Source organism: Nicotiana attenuata, unplaced genomic scaffold (assembly GCF_001879085.1).
Source record: "Nicotiana attenuata strain UT unplaced genomic scaffold, NIATTr2, whole genome shotgun sequence".
NCBI lineage: Eukaryota > Viridiplantae > Streptophyta > Magnoliopsida > Solanales > Solanaceae > Nicotiana > Nicotiana attenuata.
The window spans coordinates 70,421-96,528 of NW_017674306.1; the positions used below are offsets into that span (position 1 = coordinate 70,421).

The following is a 26,108-nucleotide window of genomic DNA, read 5'->3' on the forward strand; positions in this document are numbered from 1 at the left end:
TTTGCTAATTGTGTACCCTTGTTTGATCCTATGAAATTTGCAACTGAATATTGATATTAGTTGTACCAAGAAGAAGTTGAATAGGATTGGTTACAGCTGACTCTCCCTTGTTGGGATGTTTGACTTGTTGTGATTATTCCCTTGCCGGGACTGTATTGTGTATGTGTTGAAAGAATTGGGAGCGGGTGGTACGCCTACCACAAGTGGTATTGAAATGGGAGCGGGTGGTACGCCTACCACAAGTGATATTGAAATGGGAGCGGGTGGTACGCCTACCACGAGATTCATGAGAAATGGGATCGGGTTGCACGCCTGCAACACTATGAGTTGAATATGAAAGTTGCCTTGTCTTTTCATTATTGCTAGAAGTTAAAAATGTATATGTACGTACCATTATTCCCGATATTTTGTTCTATCTGTCACCCCTGAAGCATGCTCCCCTCCCCAGCTTAAATTGTTATGTTCTTGTTATTTCTTTCCGTTGTACTTGCATATATATCTGCACAGGTTTATGTGGTGTCCAGTCTAGCCTCGTCACTACTTCGCCGGGGTTAGGCTAGACGCTTACCAGCACATGGGGTCGGTTGTGCTGATGCTACACTCTGTGCATTTTTGCACATGTCCAGATTTGGAGCAGCAGCAGCAGCAGCTTTAGCACGGGAGCATACCTTCAGTCCGGAGAGACCCGAGGTAGCCTTGCAGGCGTCCGCAGGCCCGGCATCTCCTTTTTCCTTATATTAGACTGTCATCTCATTGTACCCGAGATAAACAGATTTATGCTTTCTTTCAGACTTTGTATTTAGCACTTCTTAGATGTTCGTGAGTATGTGACTCCAGTTCCGGGGTAGAGATTCGTGTTGGGGTTCTGTATTTTATTCAGCTATCTAAATTTAAGACTTCCGCTTATGATTTTAATTCTGTTGCTTTTAATTTAATGCTCTTAAATTATTAAAAAGGAATATGTGTTTAATGAGTGGTTAATTAAGTTGGCTTGCCTAGCTCCTATTAGTAGGCGCCATCACGACTCCCAAGGGTGGGAAATCCGGGTCGTGACAGTAATTCTCCTCTTCTTGTTTTTCTCTTTTAAATACAAAGAGGAGATTCCATGAACTTTTGAAGTTCTTTGTGGTAACAATCATATTTGTCTCTCATTCTATTAGAAAAAAATTTATGCTACGAAATAAAGGATCACAGTGCGGCTTAGGACATTTAATATCGGATAACATATACGTCACTATGTTAACAAAATAGGAGTATGCATAAGAGAGGAATGTACCAAAAAGCATATTCATGTTATCTAGATCTGGAATAGTATTCAAAATATTATATTTTTGGTCAAAAAACCAAAAAAATAATATTATGAATACTATTCCAAATCTAGACAACATGATATATAAATAGATTAAGTGCATATAAATCATAGATATTTATAATGAGATTGCATAACATGTCTGTTTAAGTATGTTATTTAAGTATTTCAACCACTTTCCAGATTGAACCATTTCTTCTGTACCATAGTCTATATATAAGTATAGTTTTCAGAAATAAAATGCAAAGGTGTGTTGTTTCGATGGCACTAAGACTAACAACTGTCTGTTTCATAATTTTAGTTTGGAATATAATTGCCTTTTGTGTGGTTGAAGGATACGGGTCTAGTAGAAGAGCAAACGTTACAGTTGAGGTATCCATATCTTTTATATGTTGAATGTTTCAAATTAGAAAAATTTATATGTAGTATTTTATTTTTAATTTTAGAAAACATTGTTGTGAAATTGTCTCCTTTAATTTTAGAAAACATTGATGTCAAAAATTGTTGTAGTATTTTATTTTTCTAATATTGTCTCATTTTGTCTTTTTATTCTCTTGGGCCGAGGGTCATCTTTCGGAAACAGCCTCTCTACTCCTTTGGGATAGGGGTTTAGTCTGCGTACACACTACCCTCCCCAGACCTCACTAGTGGGATTTTACTGAGTTGTTGTTGTTGTTTGTTGTTTGTTGTGAAATTGACTTATTTTTGCAGACTATTCATGGAGATATTTATGACTGTGTGGACATTTATAAACAACCAGCTCTTCTGCACCCAATGCTGGACAAAGAAAGAATTAAGGTGCGTAAGATTTATACTAATAATCCTGCGTAACCGTTTTTTCCCCTTCTTTTTTCTCTTTTCTTTTGAGAAACATAAGCTGATAACATAAACTTCTGTTTTGTTTGCGATATTTTATATTTCCACTAAGTCTAGGGGTAATAGATGGGTGGCTTGAGCTAAACTTTGGCGGGTCAAAATAGGCTTAAAATAAATGGGTGGGTTTCGTGCCAGAATTTTAAAGCACTTGAAAATTCTGATAACGTGCTTTATAATTATAAGGAAATAGTTTAAAACTATTTTTAATGGGTTAAAATATAAACGGTAATTCTGAAAATGTCCGTCCGATATACTTTCGCTCGAGGGATGAAAATGTCCACGCATCTATATTTCCTGAGGGAATCTTACGAAAATGTCAAAAATTAGTCCAAACTTATCAACCACTAGCCATTAGTCATAGACTTACAAAAACTAACCAAATACATACAAATTGACAATCCTAGATAAATAAGGATTATTTCCACGCGCAAAGATCACCTTCCATATTTTTAAGCATGATTAACAACATTAGATGCAAGACGGAAAAGAAATTTCATGGATGAAGTAGCAAAAAAAGTGATGAAACACAAAAAATAAGTATTCAACATTCTAAAAACCTAAGAAAAAGGGATTTTTTTCAATGGATATGGTTGACATTCATTGAAAACATATAGACGAGTCAATATACAAAATTTGAGAAAGATTGGAGGTGATTTGGACTAGTTTTGAGTCAAATTCGTAGTTGAATCGAGTTTAAAAATTTCTCTACGGCATATGAATCAAACATGTATCTCACATACAAGTATATATGGATATACATGAGATACATATTTGATACACAAGTGATACACAAAAGATACATGAGAGATATATAGTGAGATACACATATCATTTTCTTCTATGTTCATCTTGTGTACTTCGAATTTGGATTAAATTCCAATTCAAACCACATGAAATCTCCACCGAATCGTCCCAACATTGAGATTCACACTCCTTAAGATGTACCCAATCTATTCCAACAACATCCACTCGATATAAATTCTAATTTGAAAAAACTAAATGTTTGAATTCAAGCTTAATTAGCAAGCTTCAATGGCTGTTCATGACGTTTTTAATTTAAACCTTCGATCAAATCCAACAAACTAAAGTTTAGTAGTGATTTCTAAATCGAATAAAGATGCTCGATTATTTGAATTTCAAATTAAAGGAATTAGAGCATTAAAATATTGCTCAAGTCCAGTGTCTCAAAAAGTGTGTTCTAGCAAAATAGATGTGTTATAAGATGACATTTGGGCAGTTTTGATAGATATTTTGTTTTGGGCTAGTTATGGTTTCTTTATGGACTAACAGTTTATATAGTTTTTCCATGAGAGATTTTCATAAAGCACTATCTTTTAGTAGTAATTAGTCATCTATAGATACCATTTGCTATATTACGGATTATAGATACCTTTTCTGTGGTTATAAGATGTATTTGATGTATTTAAGCTGTTGTATTCATGAATACAGTAGCAAAAATAGGCGTGAATCAGGGAAGTCCAGCTAATCAGTTGTTGTATTCGAATGTATTCGACTGTATTCATGGAGTGAAACATGGGATTACAGCTGGATAGATTATTGTGTTCGACTATATTCGACTGTATTCACGGCGTGAAATAGGGGATTAAACTGTTTTTAAAACGGAAAGTGAATCAGTTAACATAATAGACTCCTAATATAACTCAACAAACTCAATTATAACACACAAATTTTGTATTTTTCAGTTATAAAAAAGATTCTCAACCGAAAAATACCCCCAAAATATAGCAATTTTCAGAGAAATTATATAATACATCTGAATACATAAATTATATTAATTAAAAAAACCATAAGAATACATTCATGGCATATAGAGAGACAGTGAATACAATGAAATACATATAATACAACGGGATGCATTGAAATACAATGAGAAAAAAAGACACTGAATACAATGAAATACATGGAATACAATGAGATACATTGAATTACAATGAAAAAAAGATAGTGAATACAATGAAATAGATAGAAATACAACGAGATACATTGAAATGCTCTTAAAAAAAAGTTAACAGAATCTTCAAATTGCTCAACCCCAAACTTCAGACGACCTATTTTAGTCGACGATTTTCCGACGACCCATCGGATTCCGACCATGATTCCATAAGCAGTGATGAGAGAAAGAAGAAGAAAATGAGAAAGATCGTTGAAGAAGAAATTGCTAGCATCCGTAACGCATCTGAAGAAGTTAAAGTCCCAGAACTGAATTTGGCTAGCACCCGCTGGTAACGAATCGGAAGAAATTGCTAGCACCCACCGAAGAAGAAATTGCCAAGAGGTTAAAGTCCCAAAAAATTCTTTGCCATGGAAAGGAAGAAGAAGAAGAAGAAACATACTGACTTCAACAATCAAAATCGGAAAGGAAGAAGAAGAAGAAACATACTGGAGTTGGCCATGGAGATTTCGTTGCCTTCATTAGGGTCAAGTCAGAGAGGCAGCGTAGTTTATGAGAGAGAGGGTAGCAAATTTTATGGCTTAAGGGTAGGAGGTGATCATAAATAGGTATTTGGCTATAAAAATCAAAAGGTAGTTATAGAATATAATTTTTTAAAATGATATTTATTTAAAATAAATAAGGTATCAACCTTTGCTATGGGAGGTAACTAATCCTTTTTCCATTTTATGACGGATTACTTTTTGGTATAGCCCACCAGAAAAATACATACTGCCCAACCCATTAACTTTTGAGCCCGATTATATAATTTTGTTCTGATTTTGCCACCCATAAATTGTCGTCTTTAGTTAGCCCTAACAACATTTAGCCACAAAAATTAACTCAAATAGTCGTCCACCCAATCACTTAATCAAAAAATTGCCAGTAAAGGTAATATATATATTTTATGTATTATATGTGTATAATCAATGTGTAATCTATGTATATGGCATTAAAAAATAAATAATGAATATGACCGGCTATTTGTGTAAGGATCCCATTATTCAACCCCGAGTCGGAAAAAACAGAAAGAGAAAATAATCCCTAAACAAACAGTAGCAATAATTACGAAATATGAGATTTCCTCATGGATATACAATGTTTTCATGTGTTATCTCCTAAGAATTAACTCTAAAATTTTCTCCAGCAATTGAATCTTTCATTATCTTCAAAAGATTTTCTCCATATCCAAAGATAAGAAAACTTGGACTAAAGAAAGGAGAAAACTATTAATACCAAACGATGTTTCAAAAGGCATTTGTGGGACTCGCCCCTGGGCGGAACACTTATAAAACGCTATAAGATTTACGTGTGGGGTTTAGTTTTGTGAGGTTAAATTTCAAGCGCCCGACTATGCGCACTAAATAAGCCTACTCAACGCTCGGAGATCGCCCAATAAATCCTATTTAATTATAATCCTACATGGATGTAGTTTTTCAGTATTATTCTTGCAAACATTTTTATATTTTAACTCGTTTTTTACTTGAATTTTCTTTGGAAGTTTATCCTCCTCTTTTTTTGTGTGGGCGTCTTAAAAAAAAACAGAGGACCATTGCGAAGGAGTTGGAAAAACAAAGATTGAAAGCTAAGAAACCGCAAAAGGACCAATTTTCTTATTTTAAAGCAGAGGAGTATTGGTTGAATAAAGAAGGGTGTCCTATTGGAACTGTTCCTATTCGACGAATGACAAAGGAACATCATTTGACAAATGGATTCCCCACTGACGATATTATCGATGTAAGTACTTTATTATTTCCTTTGTACTTGAGCTGAGATAGGGATATTAGTTAGAAAAATAAAGGGGCAAAACAAATAAACAAATAAATAAATAGGTTGACGAGGTTGATTATTTCACCGAGTATCAATTACCTTTCATCAATATAAATTGTTATTATTATAGGCGACAAATTTATTCCTAAATAATAGTGAGAACTGATTAATTAAATTTAGAATTATTTCAGTTTGCAGGTATTAGCATAAAAGCATCCCCAGCAATAAATAAATTTACAGGTGCCTCAACCATCGTTACTTTGTATAATCCACAAGTAAATGGACCTGGCCAATACACTTCTGCAACAATATTTCTTGAAAGTGGTGATGCGACAAATTTAGAGCAGATACAAACTGGTTGGATTGTAAGTTTCTTTTTTTTTTTTTTAGCTGAATAGATTGTAATTTTTAATAAACTTACATTCATGTGTCATAGAAATTACTTAACATATTTTAACTTTTTGTTATATGAAATGAATGATAAGAAACCAAAAGAATAGAAGTAATTTCAAATTACGACACCTAAGGTCTATAACAATTACAGGTCAAATTTATTGAGCTCCCCCACATTCACATCTCCTCTTATTTTAACCGTTAAGATTAATTAGTTGTTTAAATCCGAGAATATTAAGATGTTGTCTTTGGATATGAACACGGAATGAATAAGATCGGCATACTTTTTTTATATTTAAATATAATAAATCTATAATCAAATAAAATTTATTTAAATATTATTAATAAAATATTAGAGAAAATTGCAATTCAAATAAAATGTGTCATTATTTGATAAAAATTGAAATAGTAAATGATAATAAATGAATATTGAAGTATTTAAATTTTAAATAAAAAAATATCTATCCATTAATCTATCTATGACAAACTAGGGAAAAATGCAATCTTACGTTGATCATAAAAATTATTAACACATGCAAAATATATCAATGTCTATATGAGATAATTCTTTTCTTTGTCTTCCTATTACTCATTCATAATTTGTTTCCCTAAAATTCTGGAAGAAATATTTTCATTTCCAAAAGTGATGTTTGTTTTAGGTACATCCACAACTAAATGGTGACGGACGGACTCGGTTGTACACCTACTGGACAGTAAGTATTTTAGGAATTCATATTTCTTTAAATAAAAAAAAAAAGAAATGTAAATCAAATATACAATTGTTTGAAATAGGCAGATGGTCAGCAGAAAACAGGATGTTACAACAGTATTTGTCCAGGATTCATTCAGCTTAGCAGTGAAATACCAGTAGATTATGCTTTCCCAAAAGTCTCGTTGCCACAGTATGACAGCCAAGAACTGCAGATTCAGATCTACAAGGATCAAGGTAATTAATTTGTCATGCCATGTTTATTAATCAAAATTCCTTTTATACTATATTGATTTAATTGTTTCAATTTGGGCTTGCTAGAGCGTGTGCTATAATTGTTAAAAAATCAAAACGTAAATGATTTTTCCAACTTGGGTTAAGGAATGCATTATTTTCAAATATCACCAGAAATTGATAAACCTACAATATGTTTTTATGTGTAGTACAGAGCATTATCTTCAGCTGTTCTCTGTATTTGTTATTGGATTATGGCCGGACGACATATTCAAGGCTTTGAGAAATGGGTCGGAGAGAGTGAGATATGGAGGGCAGGCGCATACACCAGCTGGTGAAACAGTGAGCCCACCAATGGGATGGTCAATTTTGGGACGGCTATAAGCGCCTCACTTGTCGCATGCGCCAAATCATGTATGGTGTGGACATTGATAAGTTCAGCCAGATGAATCGTTTGTTCAAACTCATCGAGATCAATGTTTTAAAAGGCGGGGGCGTGAGGCGAGACGTTTTACCTCTGACGAGGCGAGACGTAAGCCCTGAGACATGGGGCGTAAGTCCGACGGATCTTTAAATTTTACTAATTTCAAGAATTTTAGGATAGCATAAAATGAAAATTAATTATAAAAACTACATTAAAATTACAAAATTATAACAAATAATATATTTAAAATATTAATAAATTATAATTCAACTATCAATAATATGAAAAGTATGACATATATCATAATGTGCAAATAGTTGCAATGTCGTTACAACTCAAGCATCAAAAGTAATGTATTCGATACAAAATCTTATATGTATCTCTTAAGGAGTAATGAATTTTGAAAGAATTTCGATACTATAATTTGATATTTTTATTAAAATACTCCTTTTATTTAATATGCTTTCTATTTGAAAGAGAATTTATATGAAAATACAATTCACAATTTAAATATGATTCTCAAGCATCATTCATTTTTAAGTTTCAACAAGTTAATAAAGTGACACACAATTCATCATACAATACCATGATAACTAATTATTTGTACATAGTTACTAGCTAATATTGAGATATTAAATTAATAAATATTGTATCTCGTAAACACGAAAAGAAAAATAATTATAAAAAAAATTATGGACTACTCCATTACATAGTAAAGACATAATAATAGTTAATAAATAGATACTTTTTAAATGAAAGATTTATTTAAAATTAACTATCATAGCAGTCTTAGTGGATAACGTGCAATAATTTTTATTTTAATTATGACAATACTCTCAACTTAATAATTTATACTTAGGAAAAAAGTAATTTTGAGTAGTCAACGATTTATTAAGAAAATTGAAGATTTACAAGGTTAATTACATACAATTGCATAAAGTTCTATTAGGCGAGCCCAGTACGCTGGGCGTTGGGCGTGTCCGGGGCGTAAGCCCCAATGGCCGAGGCGTAAGTCTCACAGAACTAAGTCCCACACATAAGCCCAGGGGCGTTTTACGAGTGCTCCGCCCCGGGGCGAGCCCCGGGCAAGTCCCAGTTCTGCCTTTTAAAACAGAGATCGGGATAGGTGTTACTGCGAAGGGAATGAGAATAATGCCCGAGATGGTTACTGGGATTATAATTTCTTATTTGGTGGTCCTGGTAACTGCACTGATGCACCACCTACTTGTTAACTCATATCCAAATATTAAGAAGCTAGCATATTATATATAATTTCAGATAACTAATTATTGTTGGGGAATTTATTTTGGATGATTTAAAATTTAGTTGTTGAAAAGACACTACATGAGTTCTACACTACAAGAGTCTCTTTTCTTCATTCATTCTAAATTCAAACAAAAGCAATTATTAATATATTTATGAGTTCTACACTTCTATGTGCACAAAAATTCGTGAGTGATTTGATGTATGGAACTTCCTTGGACACTCATGTTGGCTTGTCTTGTTTCCATATTTACACGAATTTTTCTGGGATTTTCTGGTGAAATCGGCCTTAAGGTGCTTAAAACTTTAGATTTCTGTCACGACCTAAAATCTCACCAACAGTCGTAACGACACCTAACACGCTCGTAGGAAAGCCATCATAATAACAATCAAGTTCCAAAGCAGATTAACCAAATATTTAGAAAAAATCTATAATATTATAAGAAATAGAAATAATCGCAAACTAATAATATAGATATATACTATCTCGGACAGGGTCTAAACACGACTACAATTGTTTGTATAGTCCAAAACTCAGATATTATAATCATCACAAGCATCTACCAAGAGTATGTAGAGTCAACATAATAGCACTGTCTGTTTGAAAGAAATATATAGACATAATAGATAAGTAGGGAGGGTGATTCCATGTGCTGCAAATCGGTCAAGTAAAACAGCTCACCATGAAGTCTCCATAAAGCCTCCTACTGCATCGGGCGAATTCCAAGACCACCAGCCTCAGAATTTGCGTAAAAGAGTGCAGAAGTATAGAAAATTTGTTTATCTCATTCGAAAGGTTGTATTTATTTCAGATTATACTTGTAGAGTTGCTCATGTACTTGTCACTCAGGATTTCTTGGAGTAGTTAGCATCGCCTTACTTTTAGTCACATTGTGTTAAATTTTGAGTTTACTTCTCATTAAATGCATTACTGTCACGACCCAAAATCCACTAAGGGTCGTGATGGCGCCGGAAACCAGTGTCAGGCAAGCCAACACCAAGAAGTTAATTTAGTTCTCGTTTTAATAAATTTGAAAACTATGGTTTTCCTTCCGTTTAACTAGTAAAGATAATCTTTACAGAAAAAATAAAAGAATGTTTACAATTAAATACTGAGTACTTCATAATCATCCCAGAACTCGGTGTCACAAGTGCATGAGCAGTTTCTAGGAAGTAAATATGATACAATAACTGTCCGAAATACAAATTGGACAGAAAAGAAAATACAATACAATACTATGAAAGAGACTCTGCTGGTCGTGGGTCATCTCGAGAGATGCAGCTCACCTAAGACTCTGTATCAACCATGCCGCTGCGCCCAACAAGGCCACTGGACATACATGTGCCTGTGCAACAAGAATGCACATCAAGCGTATCATGAGTACGAAAATAACGTGTACCAGCAAGTATCTCGTCTAACCTTGAAGAAGTAGTGACGAGAGGTTGACTTTAAGATTTACTAGTGGTCCAATAATATCAGGTACAATAATAAAGTGAATAAATATGAAACAGAGTAAATATATGAAATAAGCAAGTATAAAATACGTGATACAATTCCCTTCTTTATAATTTTACTCAAGCTCTCAGCTAGCAAGTTCCCTCCGTAACCAGAGCATATATATAGATATAGTGGATATCATCAAGAGGTTGTCATAAATCAAATCAGGGAAAAAACCTAAGATACACCGGCTTCTAGCCAAATATTACGCATGAATTCCATAAGAATGATGTATATATATAGGAAATGCCAAGGCGTACGGCCCGATCCAACATAAAAGTAAATTGTGCACTGTCGAGTGTCGAACGACGCAAACCATAGATGCATCTATTAACCTACCGAGGCGAACGACCCGATCCCATAAGAGTAGTAGAAGGAAATACCCCGCTCGCGAATCATGCACGTGATTCAGTCAAATATAAATTTAAGGAATCACCCCGCTCGCGGATCATACTTGCGACGCGGTCAAATATAATTTTAACATCTAAATCATATCTCTTTCTTGCTTCCTTTTAAAATAAGGAAAATTCAACTTGTAGCATTTTAAGGAAATTACCTGGCTCGCGAAACATACCTTCGACGCGGTTACACATAGATTTTCTTAAGCTATTATAATATTTCTCAATTCTTTTCGAAAATACGAAGTTCAAATGAAACCTTTTAAATCTTATATTCTTCAATTTCACTATTTTCAAAATATTTAATAAGAAAACTCAATCTCGCAACCTCTCAAGGCAAGCGATAAATATAAATCAACAACAATATCAACAAGGCAAGATGTAAGCCTAAAACTACCCGTACATAGGCATAGCTAGTAGCTACGTACGGACTCTAGTCACCTCGTGCGTACGTATCCCCTACAAATAGAAGCACATAATCACTCAGTTCACCTATGGGGTCAATTCCCTCTTACAAGGTTAGAAAGGAGACTTACCTCGCTCCGAAGTCCCATATCCGGCTTCCAAGCCCTTCCGACGAATCAAACCGATGCCCAACGCTCCAAAACTAGTCAATAGTTGTGCAAACCCATAAGTATATACTCAAACACTCATAACAATTCAATTTATATCAATTCCCAACTCCGCTCGAAAAGTTGAAAAAATCGGCCTCGGACCCACGTGCCCGGATTCCGAAATTTTTCGAAGATAAAGTCTACCAATAACCTCACGAACTCAAATATATAATTTACTCTCAATTTCGTGCCCAAATCGTGGTCAAAATCCAAGAATACCAAATTTCTAGGTTTTTCTTCAAAACCCCAATTTTCACTAATTTCCCATGATTTTCCATGTTCAAATCTAGATATAATTCGAGTAATTAACTTGCAATAGGTGGGAATCACTTACCTTGACATGGATGATAAAAATGGAGCTCCAAATCGCTCCTAGGTCGGCTCCCATGGAGGAAATGAGATGAAATGAGCCAAACCCATTTCTTTACACTTATACACTGCCCAGACAACTATTTTTCGCGTTCGCGAGACCCCCGTCGCGTTCGTGAAGAAGAAAATTCCCAAAAACCATTTTTCAAACTCTTCTCAGATAGTCTCTAGTATAATGGCCATAATATTTTGTAATAAAACTCCAAATGACAAATGGTTTAATGTTTTGAAAAATAGATACCAAGATATACAATTTTCATGCTTTGGTCATCGGCCAATTCTTTGTAGATTTTGGGATATAAGCCGCCAAAGTCAGCCCTGTGCAACACAAATTTCTTCTTCATCTTCCCTGATAGCCTGTAGTGTACCAGCCATAACTTTTTGTACAAAAATCCAAATGCTAAGTAGTTTACCTTTCTGAAAACTAGACACAAAGGTCTACAACTTTCATTTTTGTATCATCTCCAAATTCCTTGTAGATTTTGGATATGAGCCTCCGAAGTAAGACTTGCGCAACAAAAATTCTTCTTCTTTGCGAACGCGAGACTCTCTTCACGAATGCAGAGAACAAAATCCCAGATGCCAAATCCTTCGTCGAGAACGCGAGAGGATCCTCGCGAACGCGAAGAACAACACCAGAAACCATCATCAGCCATTGCAAAACAACCCGAAATGATCCGAAACCACTCGGAGACACATCCGAGGACCCGGGACCCCGTCCAAACATACCAACAAGTCCTATAATATAACACAGACCTGCTCGAGTCCTCACATAAAACAACACTAAAACCATGAATCACACTCCAATCCAAGCTTAATGAACTTTGGAATTTCAAACATCTATATTCGATGCCGAAACCTATCAAATCACGTACGACTGACCTCAAATTTTGCACAGAAGTCATATTCGACATTACGGACCTACTCCAACTTCCAGAATCGGAATCCGACCCCAAAATCGAAAAGTCCACTTCCGTTCAAACTCCCCAAGACCTTCAAATTTCTATCTTTAGCCAAATGACTCCGAAATGACCCACGGACCTCTGAATTCACTTCCGATCGTGCTCCCAACACCAGAATCACCATACGGAGCTATTCCCAGACTCGGAATCCCAAACGGACAGCGATAAAACTGATATGTACTTCAACCCATACTTATGAAATTCTTTCAAAAATGCCAACTTCCACTATAGGTTCCGAAACATTCCCGGGTCTTCCAAAATCCGATCCGGACATACGTCCAAGTTAGAAATCAACATACAAACCTGTTGGAACCTTCAAATCCCGATTCCGAGGTCGTTTACTCAAAAATCCAATCTTAGGTAATTCTTCCAACTTAAAGCTTTCGAAATGGGAATTCTTTTTCCAAATCAACTCCGAACTTCCCGGAATTCAATTCCAACCATGCGTACAAGTCATAATACCTGAAGTGAAGCTGCTCATCGCCTCAAACTGTTGAACGACGCGCTAGAGCTCAAAACGACCAGTCGGGGTCATTACATTCTCTCCCACTTAACATACATTCGTCCTCGAACGTGCTGAGAACTGCACTGAAGTTGTCTGAAATCATTGTTTAACACCTCGTGCACCTACCCGTGCTACCACAACTCAGTTGAGCACATGAAGTCGATTAAATCTGAAGATATTCTCTATTATTTAGGCGAATAAGCCTTAGAGCCCAGTTTCAACATCTTTAATTCTCTGGCAGGCATGATCCTAACATATAAACACCGTATCAATCACCACGCGATGCACCACTGCCTGACCGCATACCTTTGCTGAATTCACACCTTGCACCACTTCATTCACAGGATCATAATAACATTCTCTGATCATTATAGCCGGAATTCTACGAACCTGATGCTCCCAATGCATATCATGACATATATAAGTCTTGTTCCAACTCTTACAATACCGCAATGACGGAAGAGACGTGTAGAAATTCATAACCAACTGCCGAGTCAATAATTCATTGAGTCTATACTCCCGACAAGAACCATCACCTCATTCTGAACCAAATAATGATCTTTGCTCTTTAATGTACTTCATATAATCCGATCGCACTGATCCTAGGTCCAATAATCCCGTCTCACCCAGTACGAATTGCTTAGGCAATAAGTCACCATGAACATGACCAAAAGTCCCATATGATGCCACAATGTGCCAATAGGCTACAAACTCGAACATGATACATAAGGAAAACAAACTCTGGAAGGGACTACTCAACTCACGCAACTAATATGAGTTTTGCTTAGAAAATGGGAAACAAAACACACAAAAGATAAAATAAAAACTGTATTCAATATCACACTGTTGCGGCGTGCAACCGGATCCAAACATAAAATTCACACAAGGAGATACACACCGAGCTAAATTGCTCGTTTGTACTAAATACCGAATATCGGTCACAAGCACGCTAAGTGCATAATACCATCCCTGGGGAGACAGATAGCGCCATACGCTACAAAACTCAAGCACAATTGAGGTGCGATATATGATCTGAATCTCAAGAGCCATCCTGCTCACATAACATCATCTCTACACGGAACCTCAACACATAAGAAATTTATCAATCCGTCTCACGGCTCACACGGCACAATATAATATTACATGCAATAGCCGACGATGAGATAACATCCAACGTCCAAATACTCCTCCATAAGGAGTCCTATGTTGAAATATACACATCTGGCCTGATATAGGGCCCATATTCATATTTAAATCCACCCACCGACCTCGACCTGATTCTGTCCGCACCGTACTAGGCTAATAACCTTCCAAGAGTTCATAATAACCCCATTTTCCCATAACTCACAAGAATATCCGTCATGACCGGAGCAGACACCCACAGTCCATAACCCAATAAACCGAGTGCCCTCCAGGCATAACTTCTCAAATTAACGATATCGACACAATCTTCATTCTTGGTTTAATTCTTCAATCAATCAAGTGAATACATGCCACACTTATACAATCTCCCCGTGGGGCACGCTCTCACGACCTTATGCACCAGATAACAAGTCTGCACATCCATACCACCGGCCGCACTAAGTAAAGCGATTAAGAATCCATAACCAGAATACAAAACCTTTTTCACAAAACACCGATCTCAGGTAACGCTGAAGACAATGCCAGCTTACTTTAAACATTTAAATCCCTTTCCTGCCCATCCGAGCTCGTGACATCCTTGTCAACACCGAATCGCAACCTTGATTCTTGCTTTCAAATTCCACACCACTAACTATACATAACATGCCAATATGCGATGGTACAAGATTCTCATCGTAACTCCTGAACCACTAATATATTAATACTTCGTCGTATGGGAACTTTTCACTTAACTCATTTCAGGAGAACCATAGCAACATACGAGTCAATCCTCATAACTGTAGAACATGGAAATCTTCAAGTAGCGGCTAGACTACCATAACCCTTCGGGGATCCGCCTACACATAAAAGGCCATAATACTGGAATACTTCTGAATAAAATCAATTACGGCGGCCATCAAGCCTTACACGTACCGTCATAAATCACATGCATAACTTAATCACACTGAAGGAACTAATCACTACCACTAGTATGCTAATTCAACTAAGGCCAACCAATCTAACCTCTCTTAATTCGTCCTTAACTCGCCTTAGAGATAACAATAGCTCCAATCTTCTCATCAAAAACCTAACTTGCACCCATCTTGGGTGACCCTATTCCATGAGACCACGCTGTCTCCAAATGAACCGTTTCATACCTTCCTTGCACGCACATTCGTATCTTCAACTGGGGCACCCATTCTGAAATTCCTCTACGAATCCGAAGTCATTTTCTCTCATTTTCCCTAATGTTAAACTGCAAGCCGAAGATATCATAGAACATTCCAAGCCTCTTTTTATAATCCGTTGGAAAAGCTCGATTCTTAACCATACTTATGGACTCGAAATCCTTAGGCACCTTAACCTTTGAATCCACTAGGACCGTTATTGAGAGCCACCCACTCTGACTTGGTCCCGAATATAATTAATAAGGCCAATTATAGCATGCATTCCTCAAATTCTTTGCTCGAATCACTATTGATGACCCTGTTCCATAGTCATAATATCCCGCCAATATAAACCAAAAATCTCATAAATAGACGACCATGCAACCCAATCGTAGGCGGTGGGACTCTCCCACTTAGCTTGAAGCTACTATTACACAACCTTGGAACCCACCAAGGTCCTTTATCTCTTATTGACATGATCTTGCGCAATCAAACCGCCAAATTCCTCGAAATCCTTTCGTTAACATTTCATAAACACTCTGAATCTCTAGCAACATCCACATATTCGACCTCTTACTGGATAGCCAATAAAATCTTTCGTTGAAACTTCGCCAACCACGCGACGGCTGACCTGCTCACAGGAGATAACCCACATGTGGAAGTTACATGCCGACATCTCCCAGTGATGCTTCACTGCCCAACTACTACGAAATCAGTAACCCATCCTGAGCCCATGCTTACTCACTAGCTGCACAAGTCCATTCACTCCTCATGGACATCAACTAAAGGCGAGACAATACATTCCAATCCAAAGTCATGTTTTATCCTTCTTCATATCAAGCAACTCCTTTCCGCTGCATCAAATCTTCTGCCGTATAATAGACAACATTTCAAATTGAGCCCGTAGACCCAATCACTGACCACCGTGAATCCCAATTTACTCTAAACTCCTCCCAAGGCACGTAGTCACCCAACCACAGAACCCCTATGCTACTCTGCCACTCTCCCACTTTGGTTAAACTCACTCCTTTAACCAACTACTCGACTCCTGTTTCCCATACTTGGCCTTCTAGGAGTTTAATCACCACAAGACACTTCCCACATGCCCTTCCTCATCCTTCGCTGCCCAGTCAAATACGTAAGAGGAAACATCCTACACCACATTTGCAGTACCATTTCAATTCCTCAATTCCCGATTTATTATAAGAGCTTCGGTCGCATAATATTGAGTAGGAAGGAAACAAGGGCATAACACTCAAAGGAATCAAACCACACGATGAGGAATTAAGAAGGGGAGTGCTCCTAACAGCCCTGTAGCCTCTCGAAGATAAGTACAGACGTCTTCGTACCGATCCGCAAGACTCTACTAGACTTGATCATAACTCATGAGACCTAAGGGAACCTTGTCACGTCCCAAATCTTGGGGAGCGCGACCGGCGTGCGACCGAGGGAACCCGGTCGAGCAAGCCTATCTAGACTTTCCTCCCCAACTCATCCTATACCCGAAGAATTAATGCATTACCAATTGTTAAACATGTGAAGGAGAGTTGTTGTATAATCGCATAAGCATTTCTAGATTAAATTCTTACTTAAAATACAACATGCCATAGTTAAGTTCCCAAAAAGTACATACAGTTGACAATCTAGAAACGAAAAGTTTCAAAATACAACGTGATCCTATGACTACCCCGGCACCCATACATGACCCACATAAATGTCTACGGAGCCTCTAAAGATACAGGAGACCAAAATGATGATGCCGGCAACAAGGCCCCGGCCATACCTCAAAATATGACAACTTACACAAAAGAAGAACCACAAACCCCTAGGAGGAATGGGGGCTCACCAAGACAGCTGTGAAGAGAACAAGAGAGCACCACTATCTGCGATCGACACTATCAGCAACGGAACCACCTACATCCATTCAAAGATGTAGCGCCCCCGGCAAAAGGGACGTTAGTACTGTCGAATAGTACTGGTATGTAAGGCAAACACAATTCTTAATAGGATGAATAGTGAACAAATAGAAGACAGTTAAGTTACCAACAAGCACATCACAGGATTACAAGGAGGAGCACCAAATAAGGTTCACATTATTCTGGTTAAGTCTTTTCGTTCCTTTAGGTTAATGTTCTTTAGTTCCAAATACCACATCTTAAAATATAATGCCACCATGGGGTTTTTACACGGAGTCCGGTCTCAGCCCAACCGGCTAAGCCATCCCAAGTGAGACATATCCATGTTCACAATAATATTCCGGAATCTAATATAAATTCCACCATGTGTACAGCATGGCGTCCGATCTCGGCCCGATCGGCTAAGCCATCTCACTTGGGACATAACTTCTTTTAGTTACTCCTTAGTTCCCATTTCCTTCCATCTTTTACCAACACATGGTACAACACCTCTTTTCATTTATTTATTTCTTGGCACTTGGATACATCAATACAACACAAGTCTTCCTTTATTAATTCGTTCATGTAATTCTATCATCCATTTGATAAGGGCTATCATACAAGGCATGCACACACATAAGAAATAACGGACACTTGAAGAACATGATCACCTTTTCAATTATCATGATTTCAAAATAAACACATGGAAAAATTTGGGACGAAAGTCCGTCACCTAACACATCAATGCAATTCATCAAGTATGACCAATTTGGAACTCAAGCCAACCATTCGAACACTAAGAATTTAACACTAACAAGAAAAGGGTTAGCCATACAAACATTAATGGAGCCTCCCTTAAATCCTTACAATAAATTCCGGAGTTCCCTAGCAACTTCGATATATTTTTGTGAGAACCACGAATTAATCCAAGAATTAGAGATACGACTAAGATTCTAGCTCATTTGAGCGTATTGTCAAGCACTAGGTGTACATTGTGGTTTTTGGACCCTTTTTGTGAGAGATTTTTATCACTTTCTACCCCAATTACCATCTTTTAACTCACAATCTTCCCATACCCCATTGACACTCATGCATGCAAGATAGTTAATTCCCACACCCATGAAGTCACCCTTGATCACTTATTTTTAGATAAAATTTTGAATTTATAGATTAGGGCACAAGTTCTTACCTCTTAGGATGAAAACATAGCTTATTTACTCGATAATCTTCAAGAGCTTGGGCAAAGATCAAATGGAGACTTGGTGAAGACCACCCTCTCTCTATCTAGGACTTCCTCTCTCACTCTATTTTCAGGAAAAACTGCATAAAAGGGGCCTAGGGGATGTTTTTAATGGAATGGGGTCGGGTTTTAAAAATTAGAAAATAGGAGCCCGACTCAGATCTACGATCGCATTTGCGATCGCAAAGTTGACATGCGGCCCGCAGAATGGACCGCAAAAATGCTCCCAAAACCTGAACACACTGTCTGGGTACGCAGTAGAAATGCGGTCCGCATACCCGTTCTACGGTCGCATAATGCACCGCAGAACTCCCCCTTACAAAATCCCAAGGGGATTATGCGACGACTATGCATCCCGCATATCGATTATGCGATCGCATAATTGGCCGCATAGTTGACCTTAAATTGACCAACACACTGTTTCACTCTGCGGCGATTATGCGGTCCGCATAGCTGTTATGCGACCGCATTCTCAACTGCAGAATCGCACTTTTCTGGAAAACATTATTTCTTGACTTTTTAATGCATAGATCAGTCCAAAGGGTCCGAACCGCGGCGAGCATACAAATTTCCAAAACATATTCCTAACATGGCACTACGAGCTCTCGAGTTTAGAGTAAAAATCTTTTACGGGCCTCACAAACCTAGTACTCCGATACCATTTTGTCACGACCCAAAATCCACTAAGGGTCGTGATAGCGTCGGACACCACTATCAGGCAAGCCAACACCAAGAAGTTAATTTAGTTCTCATTTTAATAATTTTGAAAACTATGATTTCTTTCCGTTTAACTAGTAAAGATAATCTTTACAGAATAAATAAAAGAATGTTTGCAATTTAATACTGAGTACCTCATAATCATCACAGAACCCGGTGTCACAAGTGCATGAGCAGTTTCTAGGAAGTAAATGTAATACAATAACTGTCCGAAATACAAATTGGACAGAAAAGAAAATACAATACAATACTCTGAAAGAGACTCTGCTGGTCGTGGGTCGTCTCGAGATATGAAACTCACCTAAGTCTCCGTATCAACCATGCCGCTGCGCCCAATGAGGCCACTGGACATACATGTGCCTGTGCAACAAGAATGCACATCAAGCGTATCATGAGTACGAAAATAACGTGTACCAGTAAGTATCTCGTCTAACCTCGAAGAAGTAGTGATGAGAGGTTGACTTCAACATTTACTAGTGGTTACACATAGATTTTCTTATGCTATTATAATATTTCTCAATTCTTTTCGAAAATACGAAGCTCAAATGAAACCTTTTAAATCTTATATTCTTCAATTTCACTATTTCAAAAATATTTAATAAGCAAACTCAATCTCGCTGCCCCTCAAGACAAACAATAAATATAAATCAATAACAATATCAACAAGGCATGATGTACGCCTAAAACTACCCAGACATAGGCATAGCTAGTAGCTACGTACGGACTCTCGCCACCTCGTGCCTACGTAGCCCCCACAAATAGAAGCACATAATCATTCAGTTCACCTATGAGGTTAATTCCCTCTTACAAGGTAATGAAGGACACTTACCTCACTCTGAAGTCCCATATCCGGCTTCCAAGCCTTTCCGACGACTCAAACAGATGCCCAACGCTCGAAAACCAGTCAATAATTGTCCAAACCCATAGGTATATACTCAAACACTCATAACAATTCAATTTATATCAATTCCCAACTCTGCTCGAAAAGTTGACAAAATCGCCCTCGGACCCACGTTCCCGGATTCTGAACTTTTTCAAAGATAAAGTCTACCCTTAACCTTACGAACTCAAATATATAATTTACTCTCAATTTCGTGCCCAAATCGTGGTCAAAATCCAAGAATACCAAATTACCAGGGTTTTCTTCAAAACCTCAATTTTCACTAATTTCCCATGTTAAAATCTAGATATAATCCGAGTAATTAGCTTGAAATAGGTGGGAATAACTTAACTTCACATGGATGACGAAAATGGAGCTCCAAAATCTCTCCTACGTCGGCTCCCATGGAGGAAATGAGATAAAATGAGCCAAACCCATTTGTTACACTTATACACTGCCCAGACGACTTGTCTTCACGTTCGCGAGACCCCCATCGCATTCGCGAAGAAGAAAATTCCCAAAAACCATTTTTCAAACTCTTCCCAGACAATCTATGGCCATAACATTTTGAGAAAAATTCCAAATGACAAATGGTTTAATATTTTGAAAACTAGACACCAAGATCTACAACTTTCATGTTTTGGTCATCATCCAATTGTTTTAAGATTTTGAGATATAAGCTGCCAAGGTAGGCTCTGTGCAACACAAATTTCTTCTTCATCTTCCCGGATAGCTTGTGGTGTACCAGCCATAATTTTTGTACAAAAATCCAAATGCTAAATAGTTTAACTTTCTGAAAACGAGACGCGAAGGTCTACAACTTTCATTTTTGGATAATCTCCAAATTCCTTGTGGATTGTGAGATATGAGCCTCTGAAGTAAGACATGCGCAACAGAAATTCTTCTTCTTCGGGAACGCGAGACTCTCTTCGCGAACGCGGAGAAAGAAATCCCAGATGCCAAATCCTTCTTTGCGAATGCGAGAGGATCCTCATGAACGCGAAGAACAACACCAGACACCAGCATCAGTCATTGCAAAACAACTCGAAATGATCCGAAACCACCCCGAAACATACTTGAGGCCCCCGGGGCCCCGTCCAAACATACCAACAAGTCCCATAACATAACACGGACCTGCTCGAGGCCTCAAATCACATCAAACAACGCTAAAACCATGAATCGCACTCCAACCCAAGCTTAATGAACTTTAGAATTTCAAACTTCTATATTCGATGCCGAAACCTATCGAATCACGTCCGATTGACCTCAAATTTTGCACACAAGTCATATTCGACATTACGGACCTACTCTAACTTCCGGAATCGGTCCCGACCCTGATATCAAAAAGTTCACTTCCTATCAAACTCCTCAAAACCTTCAAATTTCTAACTTTAGCCAAATGACTCCAAAATTACTCACGCACCTCCGAATTCACTTACGATCGTGCTCCTAACACCAGAATTACCATACGAAGATATTCCCAGACTCAGAATCCCAAACGGACATCGATAACTCTGATATGTACTTCAACCCAAACTTATAAAATTCCTTAAAAAATGCCAACTTCCATAATAGGTGCCGAAACGTTCCCGGGTCTTCAAAACTCCGATCCGGACATACGCCCAAGTCTGAAATCATCATACGAACCTGTTGGAACCTTCAAATCTCGATTCCGAGGTTGTTTACTCAAAAATCCAATCTTAGTCAATTCTTCCAACTTAAAGCTTTTGAAATGGGAATTCTTTTTCCAAATCAACTCCGAACTTCCCGGAATTCAATTCCAACCACGCGTACAAGTCATAATACCTGAAGTGAAGGTGCTCATGGACTCAAATTGCTGAACGACGCGTTAGAGCTCAGAACGACCGGTCGGGTCGTTATAATTACTTTATATTAATTGTTATAAATTGGTTAAATACTTTGTTAAAGTCGGCTTGCCTACTAAGTGTATGTTAGGTGCCATCACGATCCTGAGGCTGGGAATTGTTTGACCAAAAAGTGTTAAGCCTTTTAGTTAAACTAATTAAATAAAATGATAACGGATAAATTCTAGTAAAATATAATAAGTCCTAGATCTAAGATTGGGGGATAACAATAATATAAAACCACATTCAAGTCTATTAAATATCAAGGGGATGTTTAATGATATTGCTATGAATGAATGAGGGGATAGTGGCAAGCAATGAATATGATAAATGGCAATAAATGTAAATAGAGGGAGCGATTCACCCAAATATTCAATGAAGTGGATGATTCTCCCTCTGACAGTGATGTAAGGTAGCCAAATGTGGGAATATAGAAAACTTTATCGGATCTGATGTGCAAAAGTATGGGACAAACAACAAACCGAATCTTGTGTAAAGATAATATTTGTAGTTACTTGAGAATTAACTTTTTTAGAGAGAGCATATCATATAGAATATTACATATCCCTCTCTTTCTCTCTCTCTCTCTCTTCCTACTTATATGGGACATATCCCTTACCTACTGAAAGTGCAGGTGCTTTAAAATATCTTATTACTAAACTAGCCGTTTGGCCGATCTGAGTGCTCGACCTCGACCTTAGCTACTCGGCTCGCCAATGTTGCTTCTTAAGAATGACCTCGGCCTAATTGATTCTTGATTGCCTTCTTTCAGGCGAGGTCTGTAGACATGTAATTTTTGCCTTCTTTAAGAATGACCTCGGCCTAATATCTCTATTTTAACTAGTTTTGACTCTTTTACTTTATTTTATCATAAAAATGAAAATTGCAAAAATATTTTATTTTATTTAGCACTGATATTTTATCTAGTTACTTTTAGTTTATCTACCTTTCATAAAATTAAAAAAATACAAAAATAGCATTGATATTTTATTTTTTCAAAAAGATAAGAAGAAAAATTGTGGACTAAATTTGTCTTATTTTATGTCAGAAGATCATTATTTTGAGCTTGACTTGGCCCAAATTCGGATAGCCCAAGACCTATGACCCGTCTGACCCATCTGCCCTCTAAATCCTAGCCACTTATCCAGTCTAATCCTAGGGCCACCAGTAATTCCCCATGCACAATAAACCCCAATTTTAAAACCCTAGAAGGACCCTACTTCTTGGACCCCTAATCTCTAAGAACATCCAGCAGCCATCAGCGACCCTCTCACAACCAATCCCTTCTTCTTCACCCCTAACGAGCCGACCGTACACCCCTTCGCCTAAGAATAGCAACAACCAAGCCCCTCCTCTATAACCCCTATCTCTAGTCGCGCTAGGCCTAGACGCCACCACAGCCGCCAACTACACACATAAAGTCGTACACCCATCTCTATTCATTCTCTCAAAAACAAAAAGCAAAAAATGATAAGATAAGACACACACAGTAACAAACAGAGGGGAAGGGAACAGTAGTGAGAAACAAAAAAATTGCGCCGCACTTTCACAGCTGCTTGGTTCAACGAACAAAAATGAAAGAGATAGAGCAACTAGCCAAACGTCTCTTTTTTCCTTTACACTGTTTTCGTGGCTATTGGTTTTCTCACTTTGATTCATTCAATTTAATACATATATTTCCATATCTGACTCCTTTTATTAGCCTCTCTTCCATTGCTATCTCCGTCCGTCAAATTTTGTTTATAAAAATGGAAATCGTTTGAGGTTCGGTGTTGGATTGTGAGTTCGATTCCATCCGCCGCTTTAGGTCGGCGGTTTCTACTGTGTATTTGCCACTTTTTTCACTCGGATTTGGAGTAGAAACTTGGTACTCGACGATTCTTCTATCAATATTAAAGAAATCTTGTTTAAACAGGTTCTTCTCCTCACTATTTCATCTGCTTTAATTTTCTTGTTGTGAGTCAAATGAACCCCCTTATCTAGAATCTCTAGTGCAAACTGGTTAAGAGTCAAATGTATTTTGAAGGTAAATTATTATTTAAAAAAAAATGGTGACCTGGCATACCGAAACCAAATGCTAGGTGAAGACTCTGAAAATCCTTCTAAATGCAATCTTTTTGTCACTTTCAATTTTAAAAACCCTTTTGAGCTTCAAAATCACTTTTATTATTTTAAGAGGGGTTAGTGAGGTTAAAAAAAGGGGTGTGACAGCTTTGGCGACTCTGCTGGGGAGTTGCAGGTTCGAGCTGATACTTGATCTTGTTAGCTTTTAGGATATTCGATTGAGGTGTTTGTTTTCTTTATTTGCTTTGTTTATTTAGTTTGTTGTCTTATTTTCTGTTTTGTTGGTTATTTGTTCATCGCTTTTTCTTATGTGTTTACCGCTTTATAACTGTCATCATTTGCAAACCATGGATCTTCCTTCTGCAACAAGTCTCGTAGTACGCGTCGCGTACACGAACTTTTTGTTGAGTCATCCTTATTTTAGGAGGGGGCCGTCGGACGTATGGAGTGGGTGGAAAGCTTGAGCAGCCACCAAGGACCATACGTTCACCTAAATTGCCTTGTTAGTGAACCCCAAACATAGGTCAGCCTTTAGGTTAGTTTTATTTGTATCATATCATTGTGACTTAGTAGGGCTCGGTCCTAAACACCGTGTCCCTTCGCAGGAAGCCTGTCCAAATTGTGTCAAGTGGGCCCATGGCCCAAAAGGACATTCACTCATCCCTATGTGATACATGTTGCATCTTTGAGGGTAGAAAGGTCATTTGGCGGACTGATGTTTGGAAAAATGGATGAAGTGTAAAAATGAAGCAAGTAGGGTCCAATTATATTTTTCTTTCACAACTTTTTTAAGAAAAGACCAAAAGAAAATGAAAATAAAAAATCCAAAAAGATTTTGCACTTTCCCATCATCTTCCAGAAATAAAAAAAAAGAGAAAAAAAGAAAATCCAAAAAGATTTTACATTTTCCATCATTTTTCAAAAAGACAACAAATATAGCTTTTGTTGCATTTTTTAAAGCTTTCCCCCATGTCCAATCATTCCGAACTACGCATATATGATTCTCGTCTTTCGGGGCGAGATACGTAGGCATCCTATATAGGGTCCGGTCTTCCTAGTAAGTCTTAGGTTCTTGGCTTCGAGGGTCGTAAGCAAATCTTGCATGTTTAGCCACATTTGGCCACGTCGGTTGTTTTGCAAAATAGGCCAATTTTCGCAAACTGGCTTGTTTAATTGTGTCTAGAGAGTCTTGAATCCACATATAGGTGTCTCTTTACTTTAGGGTCATCCTGGTCGAATTTGCATGTCTAGCCGCTTTTGGCCACATCGGCCGTTCTTGCAAAATGGGATTATTTTCACAAAAGTGGTTCAGTGACCCATGTCTTAGAGTTCTAAGTCTACAACAAGGTGTCCTCTCTGTTTAAGGTTCATTTTGTTGAGTTTGCACTTCTAGCCATTTTTTTGGCCACATAGGCCATTTCTACGAAATAAGTCATTTCTGCAAAGTAATTTTTTTGATGTCTTAGGTCATCCTTGCCGAGTTTGCACTTTTAGCCACTCTTGGCCACATAGGTCATTTTGCAAAATATAGTCCCATTCATGTCTTACATGTGTCCAATGGGAGGTGTTGTGACGTTGCATAGTGTCCTGAGTCACTAACTCTATTTGGTCTTATTTTTCTCATTCAGGTATGGATCAGTGTACCAGAGCTCGAGCATGACAAATACCCCGGGGCCATCGCATTTGGGAGCTTGTTTGAAGAGACTTTTTATATTTTGAGTCTGTTTTCATGTTTTCTTTTAATTTTTTGTCTTGTCTAGTAGTTTTGAGTCTTTTAGGTGGTGTAAGAGTTTGTCAAGTCTTTTGTCATCGCACTTACCATTTGTATTTGAAAAAAAAAAGTTATAAATGAAAAATCAAAAAAAAATAATAACTTGTTTTTAG

General features: G+C 37.5%; 1 protein-coding gene across 2 annotated transcripts; it reads left to right on the forward strand.

The window, feature by feature from the left end:
* Positions 1-1,467: 1,467 nt before the first annotated feature.
* Positions 1,468-26,108, forward strand: LOC109218374. 2 transcript variants are annotated; one of them, XM_019382736.1, is made up of 7 exons: positions 1,468-1,681; positions 2,021-2,107; positions 5,682-5,873; positions 6,098-6,271; positions 6,959-7,012; positions 7,092-7,245; positions 25,853-26,108. In XM_019382736.1, exons 1-7 carry the CDS (start codon positions 1,550-1,552, stop codon positions 25,882-25,884), a joined length of 825 nt encoding a protein of 274 aa, XP_019238281.1. In that variant the 5' UTR covers positions 1,468-1,549; the 3' UTR covers positions 25,885-26,108. The 2 variants fall into 2 exon arrangements, with proteins under 2 accessions (XP_019238281.1, XP_019238278.1); XM_019382733.1 differs by lacking the exon at positions 25,853-26,108 and adding an exon at positions 7,457-7,780.